The sequence below is a fragment of the Asparagus officinalis genome, chromosome 5, assembly GCF_001876935.1.
Source record: "Asparagus officinalis chromosome 5, Aspof.V1, whole genome shotgun sequence".
NCBI lineage: Eukaryota > Viridiplantae > Streptophyta > Magnoliopsida > Asparagales > Asparagaceae > Asparagus > Asparagus officinalis.
This window is the reverse complement of record NC_033798.1, coordinates 84,970,000-84,988,129: the sequence shown is the minus strand read 5'-3', so window position 1 is coordinate 84,988,129 and position 18,130 is coordinate 84,970,000. Positions and strand designations below refer to the sequence as shown.

The window sequence follows — 18,130 nt, the reverse complement described above, 5'->3', positions numbered from 1 at the left end:
TCTATAATTCTAATGTGAAGATAGCCCCCTGGGTGATTATTTTTTACTCCAAAAAGAGTCCAACAAAGTTTTATATGGGCGTTTATACCTCCTCTAGTTCTATTGGTGCAGATAGACCCCCAATTGCTAACGTTCTTGACTCTTAAAAGAGGAGTAAAGTCTAAAGACACTTGCCTTAGGCAAGTGTCCTTAGACACTTTCTCAAAAAATGAAAGGGGGTTGTTGGGTTCAAAATCTATAGGGTTAGATTTTGGGTCAGGTTGGTTTTATTAGACACATGTCCCCTCCTAATAGAGTGAGAGCGACACTCGACTTGGGCGAGTGTCGCTAGAAGTGCTCCTAAAGAGTTAAACAAGTTCACTGAGTGGTTTTATCTGCTCTTAGGCATAATATACAAGGGGGCTATCCGTAACAATAGAACTACAAGGTTTCTTTCCGCAATTGGACAACACTACAAGAGGCTCATCCGTATTTAACTAAATGAAAAATATATACTTCAACATTCTTTGCAATTTTCCATGCTAATGTATAGTAAGCTTTATTCTCACAATGTTATATCGGCTTCTACATAGAAAGAATGTTATATCATTAATAACATAGCCATGTTGATAGTTTCCAACTTCAAAAAAAGGCATGTTGATGTTGGTCGCATGTTGAGCTGATATTTTGTTTCTATGAGGTGTTGACTACATTAAATCATGCGAAGGAGCTGTATATTAATTTATTGAAGAAGCACATGAATACATTCTGCAAGATACAACTCCTATTTGAAAGATTAAATGTATTAAACTCCACATATACATGGCTGTCAAAAATTCAAAGAATGTTATATTATTTTGAAAGATTAAATGTATTAAACTCCACATATACATGGCTGTCAAAAATTCAAAGAATGTTATATTATTAATAAATCAAGCATTATATTTTCTCACCCACACTGATGCCTTTTTATTTGACTGATAAGTAATGACGAAGACAAAACCTACCACATATGTTTTTTTTCTCTTTGCCTTCATTTTTCTTCTTCATCCTCTTCTTCTTTGTTTGGGTTGGGTAAGGTCACGACTTGCAAGCATTCCCTGTTTCTTGGTGAGAATTCGGCACCAAAGTCACCATAATTCTAATTGAAGCAATTTGAACTGAGAAATACTACGGTTTTCATTTGGAATGTAATCCATCCTGAATTGTAGACTTAGTTAGTTATCTATGACGTGACATGTAAATACATGATAAACTGAAAATATCAGTTAAAGTGACTATCACTATCACGACCTAAGTCCATCAAGAATTGAAGGTACACTGTACAAGACCATTTAGTTTACACTAACTATTGTTCAATTTTATTTTATTTTTTGCGTCCGATCAGATGATGGAACTTGTAGCTGACTAGTCTAGCACGAAGTGGATACAAGTTGGATACAAGTTCAAAATCACAAATTTACCATCATCTTTCCATTCTGGGGGACTGAATTTATAATTCAAGTTTAACGTGAAAGCTATTTGCAAGTTCCTTTTTGCAACTTTAGAAATATAAGTCTGAAAAGCAAATTAGTGATTTCATGATTTTCTTTAGAATATTCTCTCCATCCAAATTTGCTAATGGAATCTAAACATATCAGTATATGTTTCTCTTGGTTCTTATTCGGATATAATTGAATAAACGATTATTAATAATTAAAAATCCAATATTACAGAGTGTAAGATCCTTTCTTAGAACTAAGATTGAAAGTACCTTGTTGTGTTATATGAACACCTTGCCCCTTGAACATTATCACCCACTCACATAAAATCTAAATCTATGTTGGCAACTTATACACCCTTATCGAGTTGAATCTGTAACCTCTTTTTACTGGGATCCAGCTGAATGGTTAGTCATTGCTAGCCATGATGACCAAGATTATTACAAACAGGAACTGCAATGGTTGAAATTTTTGAAGTGAAAGTACTTTTCTGGTGTTTTAATGCGATTGAAAAATGTAACTCTTCTACTGCATTGGCAGGTCTTGCTTGTCTTAATATTGATGTGTGATATGTTGGTGAAAAATGTAACTCTTCTACTGCATTGGCAGGTCTTGCTTGTCTTAATATTGATGTGTGATATGTTGGTGTATGCTCTTTATGTTTCTCCCCTGGTGGTGGCTTATATACCTTTCAGATTTGCTCCATATATCCGCGTGGCCTTTTTAGCTTTGACAATAAGGTAAAACCTTTGTTTTTTTTAAATGTTTGGAAACACACATTTTCATTCTATCCTTTAGTCCATGGATTATTGACATTATGCACATTACTTTTGAGTGACCCATTACCCTAGAATAAGAGGAAGCTATAGGTTTGAGTACATTAGGTGATGTAATTCTATAAATCGATGATGAGTTTTAAATAAGTACACCTTAATTAATCTTTATATACCGAAATTAGCCTTCCTCATGGTGAAAGAGACTCCACAAAACTTTTACACTGATGTGGAGATAATAACTCCAAGCAACTACACTTGCAGATGGGAATCACACGTTACCAGGTTACATGGAAATGGGACACAGTTATCAAGTAACTATATCTCTTACAATGCCCATAAGGGGGTCTTCTAAAAATTAGATACGGTGACATAGCTATATTCCATTGATGTGCATGCAGGTATTGACAAATCCATTAGTGTGATGTGTAATCAACTAAACAAATTGTGTTGGATCTCACGCACATAGTCTTGAATGTTTATTTGACAAAATCTAAGTATCAATATCATGCATATGTCTCAAGATTGCAATGGAATTAGCATATTTTCATAATTTTATCACTTAGACAGTCTTTGGATTCTAGTCAATTGCAAGACTGTATGACAAGTCAAAACACGTTAAGCTTGATGGTAAATAGTTAATACCTACCATTGCATAGTTTGATCCAGAGGCAAGCACATGTGGTACTTTGAGCAAGAGAACTTCTATTCAAGAGGAAGATTTAGAAGAAGTGGAAGTAACCCTCTAACTAAGGCACTGATGCAAAGAGGGACAAGACACCTGCATTTTAGATTGTAGGAAGAACAAATGACATAATAAACTTCTCCTCCTCCTACGCCATCGGTACTTCGAAGCTCCTCCCTCGCCTCTCACCATTGGCGGTTCAGTGCTTCGGCGGTCGCTCCCACGATCTTTCTCTATCTCTCTCTATATATGTATGTAGGTAGGTAGGTTGCATGCATGCACACATAACTATTATGCTCTTGGGAGGGACACAAGGTGGTTGTCGCTCAAGCAATTGTGGAAGCAGACTCCGTGAAAAAGTCGTGTGCAGCAAAGAAAGTAGGAAGATTGAAATCAGTGCTTCTAAAGTAGAATTATCATATGGCGCAACAAAGAAATGTAAGGGATTCCATCACCTCTTCGATGAACTCTGAGTCTAAGCTTATGACTTCAAATTCTGAGGTGAAAAGATTGGAGTAATCTTCCATTTTATTAAGGGCACGCGGCCTTCCACTAAAATGGGTTGGAACACCTATATGCCCAATCTATGTAGGGTAGGTGCTCTATTCGATAATACAGGTTGCCCTTGCATAACTTCTTGAAGTATTTTAGGCCAGTCGACATACTGGTCCGCCTGTTTTAAAGCGATTGTTTGCGGTGATTGATGAAGTGGAGAAGGGAATAGCTTGCGAATGCGCACTCACTAGAAAAAGATTCTATGACAGGGACTCCATTCTTTGAAGTAAGGGGAACAAAAATCTCCTCCCGTATTTTCTAACCCTATGTTCTGACAGGGACTCCATTCTTTGAAGTAAGGGGAACAAAAATCTCCTCCCGTATTTTCTAACCCTATGTTCTTCTTTTTCATGCTTTAAGATTAGTAATAGGAGATAATTGATGCAATTTTTATTTCTTTAATTATTTTTTATTTTTGTGGGGTCCATTGTGTCCCTAACTCGTTATTAGTTTTAAAGATTTATTATTATTATTCCAAAAATAAAAGAACGAATAGAAAAATTTCTATAAATTTAAATTTTTTATAGTTCAGAAATAAGAAAAACAACAAAAACGAGGGCTGTAGGTGGCATAGTTAGGATGACAGAGAAATTTTAAATAGAATATATTTTTTAAAAGGATAGATGAGGGACTGAGGAAAACATCTCTCTTCTTGGCACTTTTTGTTTAAATTTTTACAAAAAAGAATGGAGGGTTAGCAAATCACAGTTTAATTTTTCTAGTAATGAGGTTTGCTTATCTTTTAATCTTGTTCACCAAAAACTTAAAAAAGAAGAAGGAAGTCGAGCGAAGTTATACTGAAATGAAAAGATCATGGATTTGAGGACATTAATAGATGAAACTAATTTAAAAAAAAAACAAAATCAATTATAAATATTTTTATGGTTGGGTAATCAAGTGAGACCATTTTTAAACAGACAACTTTAAATGTGTGGATGGGAAGCATCCATGTCACCAAATTTCTACTTGGTACCAAGCACCAAATTTCTACTTGGTACCAAGCATACTCATTTCTCTCTCTCTCTCACACGTACACGCACACAAATTTCTCATGAAGAGGGGAGGAGATGGTTCGATTGGGAAAATACACACTGATTTTTCTTGAAGAGGGGAGGAGATGGTTCGATGGGCAAATAATCACCCCCATGCAAGTTAGGTGGTCGTGGAGAATGGGGAAGAGAGGTTAGAGACATTTATATAAAGAAAGGGATTAGGGAATTAACATGGAATAGGGTATTGTATTAGCACTTATTCATAAACTGACATTTTAAAGTAATCACATGTCATGTGAAGTTGCGGAGCTACCAAACCAATTACTTTTGACATGGAATTGTATTGCACATTTACCAATGTAAATTATGGCTTTTTAGTCCGACATCTTCTTGTTTGTTGTATCAATCTTAACCCAAGTATGTTTTGAGAAACAAGGAGAAAAACATTTTAGTCAAATACATGCAATAATCATATTGTTTACAGACACAACAGATTTTGTTTGCACAAATATTTTATATAAACATTTTATCAGTTCAATCTAATGTTTTCCTTTTTTTATCTTTTTGATGTCACAAAATTTGCTTGAGTTACAGTCAACATTTTCATACTGGTATAGAGGGATTTCTCTGGGTTGCTAGCAACTATGAATTGCTGGCATGTTTCTGACACCAGCCAATTGAGTTCAGCAACAATTTTATATTATCATTATTATATTAAACTCGGGCTTCTACGAGTTTGGAACTGCAAATGAGATTTACTAGCGATATTTTTACACTTAATAATATCATCATCTAACGTAAATGACCTTCTCAGGGAATTGCGAACATGTATAGTCACACTGGCTGGCATGATTGGCATGTACCTGAATGTTTTGGTAAGTGTGACTAATTATTATTGCCTATTCCCCATTTAAGCATATGATTTTCCTAAGCTGATTACAGTTTCCTGTATTACACACGTTTAGTAGTGTCTAGGAACATTCAGATAATAAATTCAGTTTCTATGATATTCTATTCCAGTGGTTTTTCTGTGTGCGTGCGTGCGTGTAAATTCAAAGCTGTTGGGACATGGGTGGATATGTTTCTTGGAGTTATTTGTTTCATTAAAATCTTTGCAGCTACCTGTGTGTGCATGGGTACATGTGCCTGTCCATGCGTGTTTGTATGTGTGACTTTAGAGCTTCTTCTTACTTGCTTTTCATCTGCTTGCTCTTTGGAGTTCAGGCACTTTCGCTGTTGTTTCTGTTGTTTGCCAGCTGGTTGGCATATGTCACGTTTGAAGATACCCAACAAGGGAAGATTATGTTTCACTCTTATGGCGCCACACTGTATCAGATGTTTGTGCTTTTCACCACGTCAAATAATCCAGATGTATGGATTCCTGCATACAAGTAAGATGTGTTGCGGGCTTGTCTTATTTATTTATTATTGTCTATTGTTTTGTACACAAAGTTTATGGTCCACTTTTGCAATGCAAAATCACAATTTTATCAATCGTTCATCTAGATGCTGATCAATATTAATGTTATTAAAATTTATAATATCATTTATAATTCCTGTCATTTCTTAGCCATATGAGTATTTATTTTGTAGGGCTACCTTTATAGTGCAAAACACATATTAAATGGAGACAAATTAAATGCATATTGAGATTTTTTTTTGTTCGGGGAATTTGGTTCACTTTCTTAATAATTTAGTGTTTGTAGTTGTAGAGAATGAGAGAAGGCAAAAGATGTTATCCAGCTAACCTTAACCTCTCTTAAATAGAGAATAAGAGGATATTACAAAATAGGTACGAGGTAAAATCATATCCAATCACATCTCATAATATCTCAGTAATATCTTATAATATATCCTAAATTTAAATACTGATAATATCTAACGCTCCCTCTCAAGCTAGAGCATATGTTGCTATATACGTCCAGCTTGTTACAAATCGACATAAAACAACTAGTTGCAAGAGGTTTGACAATGTCATCTTTGTGCAAAATACTTGAAGACGTCAGCAATAAGAAAAATGTAGTAACAATCTGTAGGAATCCTAGGCAGGTCAGCTAGTAGAAACCCTTAGCGGATCCACCAGTAGAGAGAAATCTTAGGTGAGTCACCCAATAGAAATCCTAAACGGGTCAGCCAGTAGAGAGAAATGTTAGCCAGTAGAGAGAAATCCTAGACGGGTCAGCTAGTATCCAACCACCGGTAGGTGACTGTTCAGGCTAAACAGTACATGTGGTACTGTTCATCGATGAACAGTAGCATGCGAATAGTGCCATTTCCCCCCTTTTGATGTTTATGTCAAAGATTTGTTAAACGAATGATGTAGAAATAAAAAATGTTGTCAAAGTCACAGAAGATGTCGTAGACGCCGAGGGGAGCAGGAACACCATGCAAAACCCTCTCGATGGCCTTGAGATCTAGAAAGATGGGAGAAGTTGCTAGGATTGAGTAGGCTCTGATACCATGTGGAAAATGAGATAAGACAAAAGATATTATTCATCTAACCTTAATCTCTCTTAAATGGAGATTAGGAGGATATTACAAAATAGGTATGAGATAAAAATATCCAATCATATATCATAATATCTCATAATATGTCCTAAATCTAAATACCAATGATATCTAACAGTAGTAATGAACAGTGATATATATATATATATATACCACTAGGAGCTTTCTCGAAAGCAAAAAAGGTGATTTACTCCGTAAGTTCATGTTCCATGCATTCGTCTTTGTTGGTGTCAACTTTGCTCAATTACTTTACGAAGCTTTCTTAATTTTCATCATGCTCCAATGTCCACCTAAAATCTAGAGCAGCTTTAGACTACAACTACATTTTCTTACCTTCTACATCCTAAAAAAATTCTAAACTAAGTGATTCAAATATTTTCTCCTAATAAATTGGATAAACCTCTATCAACTTTCAAATCTGAACACTTGAACTTTGTTCCCGCCTTTCAATTGTCTGGTCTGAAATGAACTATAAAATCTGGTGACCTACTTTGCATTTCACCATGACGGGTATTTGTGTATTGTGTTCAAGATTATGTTGGAACAAGCTTTCCTTAACGGGATGGCAGTGTTTGTCGCTTTCATTTGCACATGGTTTCCATATGGGAACATGTTTGTCGCATTCATTTGGCAGGGTTTTTCTTAATTATATCTTCTAATTTTTTTCAAGAATTGTCTACAAATGTAATTATGAAATAATTTTTGCTTGTTGTATTGATAATAATTATTAGAAGATATGCATATCCTTGTGGTTCTTTTGGGTTTTATCAGAACTTCATCCTTGTTGGTAAGGGTTGTTAGCCTGTTATGTTTGGAATCTTGATGTATGGTTAATTCTGTTCATTTTTTACCTCAAGAAATCATATTTGATAGACCATTAGCTATTATGTTGTCCTTTCTGAATTTTAACCAGAATGTTCTTTGAGCAGGAGTTCGCGCTGGTCTTGCTTGTTTTTTGTTGTTTACGTGCTATTGGGAGTGTACTTCCTTACTAATCTTATTCTTGCCGTTGTATATGATAGCTTTAAAGCCCAGGTATTTTTATTGTGAACTCATTATTTTGAAGGATGCCTACTTATGTAATTATGCGATTAAAATTCATATATCATATCTTTACACGGGAATGTTTTTATAACTTCTTAGATCAGTACTTTTTTGATTTTCATGTTGATTTTACTTGCCATTTTATTTAGCTTGCAAAGCAAGTTGGTGAGATGGATGCCATGAGGATTAGGGTCTTGGGGAAGGCATTTAGTCTTATTGACAATTATGTAAGATTTTTCTATCTTTTTTATTTTATGTCAGCTGTTTCCCTTTTTCGAGTATGCCAGTATCAAAATAAATTGTTATAATTTGAAATAAGTAGGAGATCCTGTTTTTGGTTTTAGAAAATTGGTTGGTTGAGTTTATATGCATTCTGTAAACAAATTATATATTACTTGTTTCTGTTGATGTTGAAGGAATTCTTGCATGGTACTAAAATGAAGCCAATACAAGAACAAAGGAAAAATAGGTGTCCAAATAAAAAGTCATATAAGTAATTAAATATGTTTTATATCCTTTGCCTGTCATTGTGAACACCATAGCACTCTCTTGCATACTCCTATAATCTATGATATTAAAAGAGACAGGCCTCCACTCATCTTATTAGATAACAATTGTATACAGTAGGCCCTAATTAGTGTAGACTCATGGAAGGAGCTACCCAGCTGGCCCGACATGAGTAAAACTTTTTAATCAAAAGGGTAATTATTTCTCCCAGTCCTGATACTATCTGCGCCTTCTGCATCACTTTATAAGTTGGGCAGCAGGTCACAAGTGGTGTTTGGGAGGACCATTCTCACCAAGCTGATAGCCGTTACCAGGTTTCTTTCCCTTGGTAGTGGCATTCATTTCTTTCAGCTTTTAATCTCTTAAGATTAGAAACATTTTCTTGGGAGTACAGATTAGGGTCTACTCTCTTGAGCTGATGTTGACTAAAGTTGCGTAAACTTGAAACTGCAGACGCTTTAAGCATCTTTCCTGTGATATCATTTGTATTGTCTTGAAGATATGCTAGAGATTGGTTATAGTCATACCTCACAAATTCTCATTCTAGCTGTGTGGTTTCACTTCTCATTTTGCACGTAACTCATTATTCTTGATTTGCATTTTGTTCACAGAAGCATGGTTTTCTGAACAAAGAACAATGTATTCGCTTGTTCGAGGAACTGAACAAGTATAGGTAACAATTTTAAACATATGCTTGTCTCAGGGCGTAAAATTTTCTTCTGCATTAGTTTGTTGATTCGGTGGATATGTTAATGTAAAGTCATTTGGAGCATTAGAATGATTCTTATTTTATGGCACGTGATAAAAATTTATCTGTTTAATTTTCCCAGATTTAATTTTTTCAAAAGCAGAAAGTTATCTTGTATTCTTCCCTAATAAATTTCATTTTGATCTTAATTGCTTTATTGATAATGTCTTTTGTTGACTCGTTAGATAATCTCAGTTGTGGATGCAAGTTATAAAAATCATGTTTGCCTCTTCTTCTATACTCTCCTGTCATGGGGCATTTTGGGGGCAGTCAGTTGCTTATTTCATGCCTTATGGGATATGTGCAATCTATGTCTATACCACTTAATTATAGAAACCTTTTACAAATTACATGTGCATCAAACTGCTATGTTTCTGTCGCTAAAAGCCACAACTCCTGCACATGAAGCGTATTAATGCTGGAAGACTTGTACCTTCCTTACTATATCAAGATGAATGATTTGCACAGGTTTGTACTTGCAGATATGTGCAAACTGTTATCTGTAAGCATTCCAATAGTAATAGGGGGCTGGCAAAAACAACAAAGAAAGAGAAGTAGAAGATTGAGATTTTACCTCATACCGGATCAAATGCGTCAAACAAAAGATCAAATTTAGATATAATCATATATGGAGCATAACCTGAGGAACAATAGATTGGTTTTAAAGTTTAAAGTTCTTATGAGTTGCAATTTTTCAAATTCCATAATGTTAAAATAATTTCTTAAGTAATGTAAATATATGTATGCAAAAGCATGATATGTTTAAGAAAATATAACAGTATTGAATAGTTATATTCATATTTTTAATATTTATCTTAAGATTGTATGACATATGTATGTATGTATATATGGGAAACGAGGGCTATTGTGTCCCTCCATAGAGTTACATATAGGAAATGAGGCTATCATGTCCCCCATAGAGTTAACTAACGTGACACACATCCAAATTGCTACAACTAGATTCATCAATATACCCGAATCATAGGTGATAAGTTGGATGTGTGCAACATCATCGGCACACCAACTAACCCTATGGAGGGACACACCAGCCCTGTTTAGACAAACATATGAAGAAACTGAGAATGAGTTTTTAAAAAATTTTGAACATTTTGTCTAATTTAATAATTATAGTAACAAATTATTTGTCCCAGAAAATATCTACATTTATTACTAATATAAACAAAATAATATATAGAATAAAGAGTATATCTCCCTTGAACTATTAGATCCACATCAACAATACTACAGAAGAAGAACATTGATAGCCATGATAGAGCTTCAATACACACTACTATGTACTGTTTGTAGTCAAATCCAATCTTTAGACTATTTCTTGAAATGCTTAGTGAATGATTTTCTGTAAACTGTACCTACTCAGCACAATCTCTTATTATTCTATATGGCAATTATCTTAACGATTCATTGTTAATTTGTCTTCAATTTTTCTAGGTCATTGCCAAAAACTTCGCGGGAAGATTTCGAACTGATTTTTGATGAGCTTGATGATAGCGGCGATTTCAAGGTTTTCCGTCCTCTTTTTCAAGCATTCGCACATGCCGTCAACCCCAAGAAAAAGACCAAACACATCCACCATTCCCCATCCCAGCCAACTCAACCTCTCTTTTGACTGTCACCTCAGTCTAAATTTTTAAGTTTTAATGTATATATTTTCTAGTTTTTATTGCTTGTTTACATGAGTTTCCTAGTTATCCTCATCCTTATAAATTCTTTGTTTAAAACACTATGAGATGTCTAGTGAAAGGTGCTTACTTTCTTATTATTTCACTGCTCTCTCAAGTGAGAATAAAGGATGAGAGTTGATTTGGAAAGCTGATGACCAATAAAAAACTTGTTGAGTCTCTACTAATCTGGTGTAATGTCAAATGGGCGAGGGTTGTCTGCTATGTTGTGATGATAGGGTGACACATTAGTGGGAAGAAAATCCTTTTCCGGTCTCGGGATGCCAAGATTTTTCTTGTATTCCATGACTGGGAGCTTTACCCCTTGACATGCACTGCTACCACACTGTTGTGCAAGTGACCAAGGCTAGCTTAGTCTACCAACGGTGTCTATCTGCCCTCAGATGTAGCATCAACTAGGCGTACACTAGTGGGTCATAGGATACTGAAGGAAAGTGGCTTATATATGATAATGCGAATTAGTAGCATATCAACTTTATGAATTATGTTAGTCGTTCTGGCAGCATCTATATTCAAATGTGCATGGAGGTTTCAGTCTAGGAAAAATAATTAAAGACATTCAGAATGTTATACTCATCATTTGCATGTCATGTCAGACTTATAAATGGGACATTTATCAATTTCTGCCTAAGAGATTTTATCTCATATGTTTTCCTTCTTCTAGAATTGTTAATAGTCTAGGAGGTTGCCTCTTGGTTGCATGGAATCTGAGAGAAGATTTATTTTAAACCTTCCTGCTAAATGTCCTCTTGTGTCAATCGTTTGGCCAGGAAGATGGCATTTAATTAGAGGGTTGACTGCAGGTTGATAGCTGGTTATAAAATTTGTTAAAACATTCATTTTGCTATATGCTCCATATGTGACCTCATTTGAATTGAAGACTTGAGATGATGTTTCTTGACAGATTAATTTGGAAGAGTTCACAGATCTCTGCAACGCTATTGCCCTAAGATTCCAAAAGGAAGCTTCTGTAAGTTAGTCTTATTTTTTTCAATATTTTGAACTCTAGTAATAAGCCTCTTTCCCCTTCCTCTCACCATTTCCCTGTAAGTCAAGTCCTGTAAGATTTAAGTTTTGTTTCTTTCTGGATACTAACATGATGTAATATTTGCAGCCGTCTTGTTTTGAGAGGTTCCCAGCATTTTACCATTCTCCTCAGTGTGAAAAGTTGAAAGCTTTTGTTCGAAGCCTTACATTTGGATATATTGTAGCTTTTGTTCTTGTACTCAATTTCGTTGCAGTAATAATTGAAACGACGGTAAGATTGAAACTGATTCCTGTGATCCCTGAGTTCATATTTATATGTGTCCTATTTTCTAATTTGCATTGTGATTCCAGCATCAGGCCCTGGTGGGCGTCCAAAGCAGTAGTGCAACCTGAATTTATTGTTGCATTAGATATCCTGAAAATCACTTATCATTTAATCCTGTTGGACAGTCCTTTGTAGAATTACGTGTCTAGATCATGGTTTAATGTAAATGGTTTGCATTAGAATTCTAATGCTGATGGATATGTTCTGTTTTCATGCTACTACTCATATGTTCTGTGGACAATCTATTCCTCAAAGTACTTGTGCATGGGAAAACTTTAAACCCATTAGACTTGTCAACTCTAAATTCCAGGGTTCAGATTTGTTCAAGCATATTTCTTGTTGCCAGGTTTTAAGTGATTTGGGTGCATCATCGACATTTACATGGCTGATTGGGGTGTAACATGTGGAGCATGCTTATAGTATTTTACTTGTTCAAAACTTATATTAAATGGCGCTTGTTAACTTTTGAAGTACAACTAGTCTTTGTTTTAAAGTTAAACTGCGCTTCATAATTATGTATGACTAACCATACAGGCTAACTCGACACTTATGACTATAAATGACCTACCTTTTCCCTATGTGCTTATGTGGCTAGTTTTCTGTCGAGTTTTCTATGAAATTCTGTGACAATTTATGTTTACAACTAAAGCTTTAAAGAATGACACAAAGAGTTCTGCTCCAATCATTTTCAGTCTCGTATCTATTGATTTTTTTCTTTGGCCATTTGGGGATAATCTTGCTGTTTTCCATGGATAAGGAACATCAATTGTTAAGTATTTTAAATCCTATTTGGAAATTCAGCTTTTAATCTATGTTTATTGCTCTATATAGGCAATAACCTTACCTCTTCATCTTCCATGGAATAAGCCCATTCCTTTATCTTCATGTACTTGCATATATAGATCTTTATTATAGATGACATATCTTTTATATCTTTCAACTGTTATTTATATCAGCTAGATATAGAGAACAGCTCTGGGCAGGGAGTTTGGCAGGCAGTTGAGTTTTGCTTCGGTAAATCTTTTATGTACTTCAACTGATACTGTATTTTTCGTTTCACGATAATAACAGTTTTTCATGTTTAATTATTATGATTTTTGTTGATTTCAGTTTATTATTTATATGGACAAATCTTCTATGATCTGCGGGTACTTCTTTTTATAATGAGAGGATGGTCTCTCTCACTTACCTTTGTTTCATCGAATCACAATAAAATTTTCATACGTTCAAATATTGTGTTTGTATCATGTAAATTCTTGTGTTTACATAAATTTTTGGTAGCTTCTTCTGGGAAGGTTAAGAGAATTATCTTTTGAAGGTTGGACTGCTAGATAAGAAGTATGGAGCACTCAGTAACAATGGGAAACATGCTTATGAATCAAGATATAATAGAGAGAATAACAATCAGTTATAATGAGATTTAGTTGAACCCAACTGATTATATTTCCAGAATACTAATGCTCCAGCATCCACAAATAACTTTAAGCAATCATAATGTCAAATACTAATTCAATTCTGATACCTTAATCTGGAGCCTTACCTCAGGCATTCAATTTGAACATTTCATTTATGATATAAGGTTTCTCTCCATATTACCCCATTTTTAGAATGGAAAAAGGTTTAGAATGACGATGATGGAGGTTCATAATTGCACCGTTATGCAAAGCTATAGTTTAACAGAATGTGACAAAGTACATGTCGACAATCTCTTCATAGTTTATTATTTTCTTGCTATGCTGGTAATACACACTGGTGTCAGATTTCGCTATTTAATAGTGATATCTGAAGATAAATCAGGTTTTAAGGAGTCTTCTAGAAACTTCCTGTACTCCTTGCGCTGAAAGAGTCTCCTATTGTTCTCATGTCAGGTACGCCATATGGAAGTTGCAAAAGGCAACCCTTTACATGTAAACGTTATCTTAGCTTCCTCTTACATAATTATCTCCTCTTACCCCTCATCCGTAGTTTCATAATTCTTTATGCCAGGTAATTGAGAACTAATTGATTCTTTGTCATCTTGGAATTGAATACTTCATTCCTATCTTAGCAGCTTGACCTAGGATCAGTTCAAACTGTTGTATAGTGCACATTCTCATTTTCTTTGGTAATGTAAAGCCTATGTTACATGGGTACTTCTATCTGAAGCTGTACGTGTACCTGCCACGTACACGTACCCGTATCGAAACTCTCCTTGCATATATGCATGCATTTATTAAGGCATGTAGTCAATTACACAATACATGTTTTACTTTAATAATTGTCATACTCTTCTTCAACATTATCCTACACTTCACATCCACCTCCAAAAACTCGTTAGCCATAGGTCGGGTTTCTAACTATGATTTTACAGGGTTGTTTTGGTGTCTAGTTCAAAAAAGAACTGTTCCAATTTATAATCCACAGAATAAAAGAAACATAAAAATATTATAGGAATTTTAGAACTCATAACACATGAATGAAAAACAATGTTGATCCAATATAAATTATTAATGTCAATATATAATAAATGTATGCGTATATAACTATTTATATATCCGTGTTCGAGTACCCTGCCCTTTTACAAATTTTCCTTCTCCCATACTGGTTTCCATGCAACTTATTGTAAAACTGAAAGTAACACTGACAAGAATTTGTAACTTGCAAGTTACTGAATCTGTAGGAATTCCTGAGTACACCCATTAGAGATAACTTATAGATGTCGAGTCCTCTTCCAGCAAGCCCAGATAGATACAACTTTCTCCAGTCATATCAGCTATTTTTATAATTTTCTAATCACCTCTTTAGTCCCGCTGTTATTACCAGTTATTGCATCCATAGAACCCTTCTACCACTTCAGTTACTTTCCCATACTGCGAAATTTCTTGCAGTCAATAGCCAAGAATGTTACACATTAGATAGCCTCACTTCTTCTGCACAAGAAAGAAGGTTATTCTTCTTGCCCTCAATTTGGCAAACCTACCTATCAGCCTCTGTTCTTCATATAGTTCTCTGATTGTGTCAGCAAAGAAGTATCTTTTACTGGAAATAATCCATCTGCCTGGTCCCATTTAGCGGAACACATCACACTACTTGGTCAGTACTCTAGCAGCATAATCTTCATGATGCCCAACTAGGTACAATTCGACTTACATAATGATATTTGGGTTTTTTATAGATATGTAGTCAGAGGTTATTCATTTTCCATCATCGTGTGCTGTCATGTTTCTACATCGAGTCTCTTGTATAAATATGTAAAAGTTATGCAATCAACAGTGCTACTCCAAAATTATGGAACTGGATATTTGCATTTTAGTTGCTTATTTTTCCTTTTTTTTTGAATGTCATATTGTAGATGTTAACAAAGCGCTTGTTTCTCTGTAGGCTGGATTTATGTTTTGGAGATGGCTCTGAAGATCTTTTCATTTGGATTTGATGCTTACTGGATCGAAGGTCAAAACCGTTTTGATTTTGTAGTAACATGGATAATAGGTGAGAATCCGTGTTTAGTATTACTTATTGCTTTTAGTTCCCATAACTTGAGACAGTAATTTCTCTATATTGGCGTACAATAAAGGGCCAAGGGTCAAATATTCTGTAAATTGAACGTTGTTTCCAATTTGTCGTTGTTATTACTAGCCTGAAAAGAACACTGTTCTAATAATCAAAATATTTGTCATGGATAGTCAAAAGTACTGCTTGTTTAAGCTCTGGTTCCTTCAAAATTTATCTCAATCAGAAGCAGTTGGCACCCAGTCTTGTAGGAAGGGTGTTTAACTATATCATTTCCATTTGGCTTAATAGATGTATAAAAATGTGATAGCCAATATACTAGCAGGTCAATTTATTGTAACTGTATGTCAGTTATTCCTAGTGATTGTGCTAGACAGACGTATAGTATGACTAGTATCAGAGACGCTACACTAGCTACTATTTACTTATCTAAGTTTTAAAGTGAGCATATGTAAAGCTGCAAGGAGGACATATATACCCGGGTGCAAACTGAGTTTTATCCGCTTTCAATATAAACTGAAGTGTTAATGGGGTTGGGTATGGGACCAAAGCCAGACCTGTTTTATTTTTTGGATTGGGTATGCTACATGGGAAATTAATCTAACTTGTTAAGAGACCTGTTTTTCATGTGGATTTCTGTGCTTTTTTACTCATAGATGGGCCTGATCAATTGAGTACCTATTCGTTACCTATTTTTTTTTAACTTAGAAGTGCAGGTGGGTGGCGTTGTGTTCAAGTTTACCATACTTCATACTCAATCCCACAATAATTTTGGTCTGAAACTTTGGCCCATAGTTAACTGTTCGTCTATCTGTTCATGTATATCTGAGACATCACAGCAGTGGCAGGTCTGTGAGGTCAGGAATTTGATTTACATGGCCAAGTCCAATTCCCACAATTCAGGTACTTGTAGGATTAGGCGAATGTCGTTCTACTTTCAGGTTTAAGTTAACCACATAAAAGGATGTAGAAAAGAAAACAATATATGACACGATAGTCATTCACAATGCAGAGGCTTTGATTGAGGGAATACCTTTGACTTAGGTATTTTTAATGCAGAGGCTTTGATTGAGGGAATACCTTTGACTTAGGTATTTTTATTGAGATTATGGTGATCTGATTATGAAAAATTTGTGTGTTCTTCAATTTTTTTTTAATTATCAATTTTGGGATTTCAGTTAATTGCTAGATGATATATTTTTTTGTTTGGAATGGCTAAACAAAAAATAAAAAAGATAACAACAATGCCACAAAGATGAGATAGTTGAAATGATGTTCAAATAATGTCCAAGATCCTTTTGTTATCTAAACCTTGATAGTTGGAAAGAGATAGTTGAAAAGATGTTCTAAGATGAGATAGTTGAAAAGATGTTCAAATAATGTCCACGATCCTTTTGTTATCTAAACCATGAAGCTCTAATCTAACCCATTCATTCACATGCACAGAATATCTCATTTCCGCTTTTCTTTCTCCCCTTTCCACTTGTTTTCGTTCCTTACCTAAACCAAAATCATTGGATATAACATCCTTCTCAAGAGTCGAGAGAATGAAATTTCTTTCTTGTCTCTCTATCAAGGTCAAAAATTCAAAACAGGGAGATAAGAAAGGATATTATAGGCTTGGAATATATTTTCAAGTTTCCAATGTTCTTTTATCATGTAGTGATTTGCTTCAAACAAGACAAACCATGAAATCGTTTTAGAAATATATTTTTGATGTCAAAATCGGTAATGCATGGAAAGAAAAGCACAGTTGTCTAATATCAAATGATCTCGATCTACACAAGATTTATTACCAAAGCTGTATCCCAAACAAAGACCGCTATATGATGGCCTGTGAATAGCCTTTGCTTTGTATATGGTATTGCTTTCATTAAACTTAAACCCGAGATAAAACCGACTTGAGAGGAAAACAAGTAAATCATGGGATTGAATTTCTGGACATTAATTATGGTGGCATAGGGTATGAATCATGGAAGACCCCATCTCGACCTAACCACCTATAGCCCAAATTATATATGGACTATATTCGACCTATGTAATTCATAGTTATTTATCTCTAATCCACACATCCTACTATGCAGTTAGGAGTTCACATCTCGAGATATGTGTATGTAGCTTAATTTTATTCTTAATGAACCATTATTTGCATTTCAATATTTATTTGTAGATGATTTAGAAGTTAAAGTACCCGGCATCTCTTAAAGAATGAATGTACATCTATTTTACTTCTTAGTTTCCTGAAATTCAAGTGAATTTTTGTTTTTCCCTTGAATCTCATGCTCAGTTTCCATGAATGAGTGTAATGAAATGCAGTATATTGGATTGCACTGTGTCTGTGGTTGACATCTTTTCTT

General features: G+C 34.7%; 1 protein-coding gene and 1 long non-coding RNA gene across 2 annotated transcripts in view; both read left to right on the top strand.

The window, feature by feature from the left end:
• Positions 1-18,130, top strand: part of LOC109842103 (two pore calcium channel protein 1) — a 44,610-nt gene that overhangs the window by 13,879 nt on the left and 12,601 nt on the right. The window contains exons 6-16 of the mRNA XM_020411015.1: positions 2,070-2,200; positions 5,280-5,340; positions 5,690-5,856; positions 7,903-8,008; positions 8,167-8,244; positions 9,136-9,197; positions 10,722-10,794; positions 11,877-11,942; positions 12,087-12,230; positions 13,241-13,298; positions 15,645-15,752. Coding sequence (XP_020266604.1) covers positions 2,070-2,200; positions 5,280-5,340; positions 5,690-5,856; positions 7,903-8,008; positions 8,167-8,244; positions 9,136-9,197; positions 10,722-10,794; positions 11,877-11,942; positions 12,087-12,230; positions 13,241-13,298; positions 15,645-15,752 — 1,054 coding nt within the window. The remainder of the gene's footprint in view (positions 1-2,069; positions 2,201-5,279; positions 5,341-5,689; positions 5,857-7,902; positions 8,009-8,166; positions 8,245-9,135; positions 9,198-10,721; positions 10,795-11,876; positions 11,943-12,086; positions 12,231-13,240; positions 13,299-15,644; positions 15,753-18,130) is intronic.
• On the top strand, positions 15,759-18,070 carry LOC109839979. The gene is made up of 2 exons (XR_002246773.1): positions 15,759-16,817; positions 16,865-18,070. It is a non-coding gene; the product is annotated as an uncharacterized LOC109839979 (long non-coding RNA).